Source organism: Penaeus chinensis, chromosome 11 (assembly GCF_019202785.1).
Source record: "Penaeus chinensis breed Huanghai No. 1 chromosome 11, ASM1920278v2, whole genome shotgun sequence".
NCBI classification, from domain to species: domain Eukaryota; kingdom Metazoa; phylum Arthropoda; class Malacostraca; order Decapoda; family Penaeidae; genus Penaeus; species Penaeus chinensis.
In genome coordinates, this window is record NC_061829.1 from 12,526,182 (window position 1) to 12,533,681 (window position 7,500).

General features: G+C 44.2%; 1 protein-coding gene across 1 annotated transcript in view; it reads right to left on the reverse strand.

Moving 5' to 3' along the window:
- Positions 1-2,978: 2,978 nt before the first annotated feature.
- LOC125030683 (alpha,alpha-trehalose-phosphate synthase [UDP-forming]-like) overlaps positions 2,979-7,500 on the reverse strand; it is a 5,339-nt gene continuing 817 nt past the window's right edge. The window contains exons 2-4 of the mRNA XM_047620876.1: positions 6,901-7,057; positions 5,865-5,990; positions 2,979-5,738 (exon numbers count right to left, since the gene is read on the reverse strand). Of these exons, the coding sequence (XP_047476832.1) occupies positions 3,594-5,738; positions 5,865-5,990; positions 6,901-7,057 (2,428 nt within the window). The 3' untranslated portion in view covers positions 2,979-3,593. The remainder of the gene's footprint in view (positions 5,739-5,864; positions 5,991-6,900; positions 7,058-7,500) is intronic.

Here is a 7,500-nt window from a genome sequence, read left to right on the forward strand (position 1 = left end):
TATAATTGCATATTACTTTAAACATGAAAATGTCTCATGCTTCAAAAATCTATGTACGGCAGCTGTATCAAATAAAATTCTTCAAATTCGCCGATACCTTTCTAAATGGTTTGGTTGCTGCACCACCTAGCAACGGCTAATTGAACAAAGTAACGAGGAACCGTTTTTTTTTTTTCGCCTGAACCAAACACTAAAACATAAAAAGCTTTTTTTTTTCATTATAGAACCTTAGCTGAAAGCAAACCGCAGTAGGGCTACAATGAATATGTAGGTCTTTTCACTGTGTGTGTTTGTGCATGTGTGCTTGTGTGTGTGTGTATGTGTGTGTGTGTATGTGTGTGTGTGTGTGTGTGTGTGTGTGTGGTGATGACTAGCTAAGCAGTATGTTTAATTGTTTTCGATTATGCTGAATGCGTTTTATCTTGTGGTAAAATCTGACCATAATTTTCGCTATTATTATTCCGCAAGTCGTGGTGTTTCTCCGAGAAGTCGCATTCGATCAGCTGAGCGAAAAAATACGTTTGCTAGTTTCAAGGAGGGCGAAGAACAAAACCAAAAACTTACTCCCAATACATGTGCAGTATTAGATCTGTTATAATAGAAAAAAATATCTTGTTCATTCTGATAACATTAGCAATTTAATCAACTTTTATCTGACACGTATGCGATTTATATGTGCCTCGTATTTGTCGATAGAAATACTTATTCCCGTAAAAGGTCATCTAAACGCTTATTTGTTCACCCTGAACTTGAGTAGTTTGAAGAAAGAACCATCTAGAAAATGAAAACACGAAGTCGTATATTTGATACTTTTTATGATAATGGATTCCTGAATATATGCTAAACAAGAAAAAATATTATGTCAGATGGTATATACCGTCATAATGACACGGGGAATCCGAGGTGAAAACGAGGTGCCAAGCTGACACCTTTTCTCAGTGGACGCAAGGCAATCTCAAATTGTACACAAAGCCTGCATCATGGGGATGAGGGAAAGGAATTTCCCTCCCAGTGAAATAACCAGCAAGCCGGGTATCTCTTGCTCGATGGCATGGAGGTGAATAAATTGGGAGGAGAAAGGCACCCTGGACGATCGCCCCGTTCCGATTGCCCCTTCACCAATGCAGCTAAAAGTCATATAAAGACCTACAGCTCTTGCTAACAAGCCACACGGTGAAGAAAACGACTACATGCAGATGGGTTTCACCACAGATGTAATTCACCACAGAACGTTATCAAAGATAGGCTGAACTAACGACATTGCCAACATCGCCTCCAGTTCGCCAGCCAGTGTGTGGAGAACGCACAGGAAGCTCCATTGCTGGATGAGAAATAACAGGTGTAAATATCATTATTTTTTCCAATTTGTTTATAGTGTTGTTTATACATGATGGTGCCCTATCCATATTCTATGTTCTGATTATCTATTATTATTTACTTTTCAGATGTGACAGACGACATATCTATGAAACGGCAAGGAATGGCCACGTGACCAATAATAATTGGGGTGGATTTTTATGCATGGTGTCCGTGAACTCGCTGAAAAAGAAGGGAGATTTAGTTTAGACAGATATTATGAAAATGTTAGAAAAAAAAATATTCCTCCCATCAGCACGTTGCTATCCTTGGACCCTTCCCAGAAACAACCACATTCGTGCAGGATATCTGCCCAATACACACGTCAGAGGGAAGTTGTGAAGTGGTTCAATGGCCAGAATCACATGGAAGTCCTTCCAAGCAAGGCATGTAACTCAAACCCGCTGAAAAATGTATGGGCGAATATTGTCAGTGTTTGGGAAACGGCTAAAGAAAGAACCTCCCAGTAGCTAACAGATCATGCCATAAGGAAATGGAAAGTGTTATGCAGGAAACCGGGACTTCACATGAGCACGTCATCTCTGTCCCGGGGATTAGATAAGGTTTTGAATAACGACACACACACACACACACACACACACACAACGCACACGCACACGCACACGCACACGCACACGCACACGCACACGCACACGCACACGCACAAGCACACGCACACACAATGGTAAAGCATCTATGTATTCATTGTAAACCTACTGTAGTTTTGCGTCCAAATTTTGTTCTATAATGAATAATATGTAGCATGTTTTGTATGGTGGAGTATCAGGTACCAAGTGATTTTTTTCGGAATTTGGACGCGTAGCATTCCGGCTCACATTTCTGGAACGGCCGAAGATGTCTATAATTATGGAAAAGTTGTAATTATGCTAAACTTGGTTTTGGTCTCATTTTAAAGTTAATTCATTGCCGTTTAGCGTGATATACTAAATAGAAGACTAGATGATAAAAGAAAAGGTAAAAAGAAACCGAGCCTGGGATTGAAAGTTTTTTTTTTCAATAGTTTATCCTTCAAATTATTAGAGAGTGGACGGTAAGGTGCCAAAGAAAACCAACGTAAAGGGGGAAGCTACTTTATATTTATGTAATGTTTTGGTTATAATTGCTTCATCGACCTTTATATCCATTGTGCTTCATCCTGTCATGGTTACAATTAATGTAAAGAAAATAAATTACGAATATGGTTATTTTTATGTAAATATACTTGCGTAAGGGATTTCATTCATGGACATAAGTGTCGTGGACTACACCTGAAAAACAGCGTTTATGTGCTTGTGTTCCATTACGTATGTACAGCTGTACATGCGCATGTAAGCGTATGCATATCCAGAATTCTTTATGGAAGTCTTAATGAATGCACTCACACAACTGCGTGCACAAGCATGCAGCGTGTACTGAATACTCTTCATGCATCTCTGCTCCTGTGTAACTTGTGTCTGTGCATGCTGGGTATTTTTCGACTTCTTGTATAGTATAGATTATTCTGAAGCTTTGAATATGTTGTTTTTTTAACAGTTTTGGCGGATAATTTTTTCACTTAATTAATTGCAAGACGAATAAAAGTGGTGTTGGCAACATCATGCTGGGGGGAAAGATAACAGTTCCTGTTTTATCTATTTATTAATCAATTTATATATTTTTCTCAAACTTGTCCATTACTTTCCAGCACTGGCGGAAATTTTCTTCTGGACCAAATGCAAAAGATGGAATAAAATGATCCGATCCAACACTCTACAAAACAGCATATATGGTAAGAGAAACGGAAGCATTTTAAGCTAATTGACAAGCAATGAAAGTGTGAACTATTAATACTGGATATGCCTTTTCCAGTGCATGAAGACAAAGCAGATGTTACTTACGCTAACACTTTCACAATGTTCCATAAGTGAGCACTTCACTGCTGGATTAACTGCAATTCACTCATTCACAAGACATAAGTTGCCCTTCATTCAAAATATTTATATATTTGTACTAGAACTCCCTCTGAAAGCTGCACAAAAGCCAGGAACCGCAGCCGGGTGCTTGGCAGGTAGATAGAGTCAAGCATAAACTTCTCCTATACTCCTTGTACTCCAGAGAGGACGTTCACGCCCGTGGTCCTCGCACTTCTGGAAGAGTTAACCGAAGCTGCGTGTCTGAGGTGGCTTCTGTTTACGAGTGTCTCAACTCTCATGATTTGAGGCTTTCATCCTCCGACCTATGAGGGGTAGGTAGTAAGCTCACACTGTAGAGCGAGATGGAGAGCTCACTGGTGACACGCTGCTTCGTGGAGGAGAACTCTTTCTGGAAATCAGCTGATGGTACACTTTGTCGGGCATGACCATCACCTGTTTGTTCGGCTCTGGGGGCGGACTGCTGGAACTAGCCCTGGATCGCCTCGGGGAAGAAGGGGCATGAGGAGGGGAGTGGTTGTTTGAATTGGAAAAGCTCGTTGTTCGCGATCGGAGGCCGTTGGGTATAGGCAACCGCGAACTGAGTCTCTTCTCTACCCACTTGAGCATGGTAAGGACAGCGTCTGTGTTGGGGAGACGATAGGTGGCAGCCGTGCGCAGATTGGGGGAGGTCGTGACCCTGAAGGTGACCGCCATGCCTTGCAGTGCTCGCATGGCGTCCTCGTCTGAAATGTCATCGCCTGCGAAGATAGTAGAAACACGGTCACACCAGTCGAGACCAAATAGCGTGCGCAGAAGGTAGATGGCAGCCCGACCATTGTCCCACGTAACAGGGGGTCGTGTCTCGTATGCCATGGGAGACTGGTAGACCTTAACCCCGTTTGCTAGGAACAATTCATGTGCCCGTGACATAATAGCTTGCTGTTTGTCCTCCGGTACCTCCCGGTAGTGGAATGTTATCCCAGATACCTTTTCTTCCAGCCATGCGCCGTCTCTGCATACTTCCTCCTGTAGCTGCTTCTTAAGCTGTTCTAACTGGACCTCATATTCATGAGGTATAGGATGCATGAACAAAGTTCCATCTGGATGAAGAATTTCGAAGCCATGGCAACCGGCATAAGTAATGCCCTCTATTCCTATCATTGATTTTACGTTTTGCATTGAACGTCCTGATAGGATGGCCACATTAACGTCAGGCATGTGAGCCAAGCGCTCCAGAACGCGGCGAGTCTCCTCTGGCATCTGAGCCAAGTCCGGATGAGGTGCAATGGGTGCCAAGGTGCCGTCATAATCCAGAATTAGAGCTAATCGCGAGGACTCTGTGACGTAAGAGGCCAGGAAATGGCTGAAGTCTTCTTCCCTCAATGGGAGGAGACGTCCAGGTGTAAGATTATTATCTGCCAAACAGTCCACCGATTTGAGGAAGGACTGAAGCCAGAAGTTCACGTCATGTTCTCGTTCACGATGACGGAGTTGCTGCATTCGAAGCTCTCTCTCATCCTTTGGCATGGTGAGGGCACGGTGCATAACTTCGGCAAATTCTGCTGTCTCATATGGGTTCACTATCAGTGCCTCATGCATTGAAGTTCCAGCGCCAGCAAATGGAGATAGCATAAGAACACCTGGTTCGCTCACCTGGCACGCAACAAACTCTTTGGCCACAAGGTTCATGCCATCTCTCAGGGGAGTTACCACAGCCACCGAGGAGTCTCGGTAGAAAGCAGCCAGCTGCTCCTGAGACACACACCCGTAGATGTAACGAATGGGCGACCAGTTGGGCGTCGAGAAACGTCCGTTTATTCTGCCAATCAACTGGTCGAGATCCTCCTTGAGTTCCTGGTATTCCTTGACGTCCGTGCGGGAGGGCACTGCAACCTGGAGGAATGTGACGTGCTCAATGTGCTCAGGGTGCTTCTGCAGCAGAGTTTCGAAAGCACGAATTCTGTGCACGAGGCCCTTGGTGTAGTCCAGCCTGTCGACGCCCAGCAACAGCTGCTCCTGCTCGTTGTTCTTGACCACCTGAGGCGCCTTCTCTGCCAGGCTGACGAACCTGTCGTAGGGAATGCTGATGGGCAGAGGGTGCACCGACACCGTGCGCCCGTTGTGTTCCACCAGCATCTGCTCGCGGTCCACGCGGCAGCCCAGACGCCTCTGGCAGCAGTCGATGAAGTTGAGGCAGTAATCCTCCACGTGGAAGCCCACGGAGTCGCAGCCAAGGATCCCCTGCAGGAGCTCGTCGTCCCAGGGGAAGAGCCGCATGATGTCCCACGATGGGAAGGGGATGTGCAGGAAGAACGCCATCTTGATGGGCAGGCCCAGCTTGTCGCACCTATCGCGGATGCTGTTGGCGGCCATCATCAGGTGGTAATCGTGGAGCCAAACAAGTGGGATGGTCTCAGGATTGGATTTTGATAAGCTCTGTACCGCCTCAACTGTCAGCTTTGCAAACTGTTCGTTGACTTCCCTATAAGCCTGGAAAAATGTTTAAAACTTTGTTTATAATATCTAGTATAGTATAAAGGTCATTCTTACAGACAACGGCAGTTGTAAAACAAAACAAAGAAAATACTGATTCGCTATAAAGTAGCCAACACATACCTCCCATTTATCTTGCTGGAAGATCGCCCTGTCTGGCATAGAGTGGAAGAGGGGCCAAAAGGTAGCGTTACAGCAACCATTGTAGTAATTGTCAAAGAGAGTTTTCTGCGACATCATCGGTTTCACCTGCAAAAGTTTTAAAAAGTCAGTGACTACAGATGGTGAAAACCTCAAGTAACTGCCATATCAGTGTTGATTTTCAAATCTTAAAACGTCGTAAGGTAAACATATTTAAGACAGAAAAGAAGAAGAATAAGAGAGAAGGAGGAGTGAAGGGAGGGAGAGGGAAAGAGACTGATAGACAGACAGAGAGACAGAGACAGAGTCACAAAAACACACACACGGAGAGAGAGAGAGAGAGAGAGAGAGAGAGAGAGAGAGAGAGAGAGAGAGAGAGAGAGAGAGAGAGAGAGAGAGAGAGAGAGAGAGAGAGAGAAAGAGAGGGACAGACAGACAGAAAGACAGAGACAGAGGCAGAGACAGAGAGAGAGAGAGAGAGAGAGAGAGAGAGAGAGAGAGAGAGAGAGAGAGAGAGAGAGAGAGAGAGAGAGAGAGAGACACACACACACACACACACACACAGAGAGAGAGAGAGAGAGAGAGAGAGAGAGAGAGAGAGAGAGAGAGAGAGAGAGAGAGAGAGAGAGAGAGAGAGAGAGAGAGACACAGAGAGAGAGAGAGAGAGAGAGAGAGAGAGAGAGAGAGAGAGAGAGAGAGAGAGAGAGAGGGAGAGAGAGAGAGTGAGAGAGAGAGAGAGAGGGGGGGGAGCAGAGACGGAGACAGAGAATAGAGAAAGAAACAGAGACAAACAGAGAGATACTGACAGACAAACAGGCAGACAGACAGACACAGGGACAGTTCAATAAACACACACACACACAGACACACACACAAGAGACAAATACACCTACCCCCCCCTAATAATAATAATAATAATAATAATAATAATAATAATAATAATAATAATAATAATAATAATAATAATAATAATAATAATAATAAAGAAGTGAATAAATAAAATCGTACGCAATCGTACCTGCCAGCTCTTAAGCCCCGCTGTAGGTGACTGATCATTGGGATTGGCTTCGGGAATCTCCACAACGCCATCTTCCTGGTGCTGGCCCGACCACCCCACCCACAAGCCCTTGGTCTCCACGACAACGGGGGCAACGGCCGTCACTAATCCGCCGGCACTGTAATGAAACATGGGCGTGAGTAAACGTGAAGGTATTGTAAGGATATTTATGTGTGCAGGAGGAGTGCGCCTGTGGTCTTTGTTAGGGAGAGGTTTTAAGGCGTTGCGGTGTTCTTTCACGGTAATTCAGTGTTATTCTATGGTCTAGTGTTCTGTTGAGGCTAGAAGTGCATGGGAATTAATTGGGGAAGATGTTCTTCAGTATGAAAAAGTCTTGATTTGAAAGGAGGATTATATAAAAGAAAACACGAATATTCATTCTAAGACAATTTTCATCCGCCTTTTTGTAAACCATATTATTTTTTTCATATTCAAAAAGTTCCTATTTCCATTGTTGTCTTTCTCGAAAGCCTGTTAACAAAATCTTTGCCATTAAATAAAGCTCCGTGTTTGAAAATGGGACACAAAATACCGTAGATTTTTGTATACAGATAACATAGT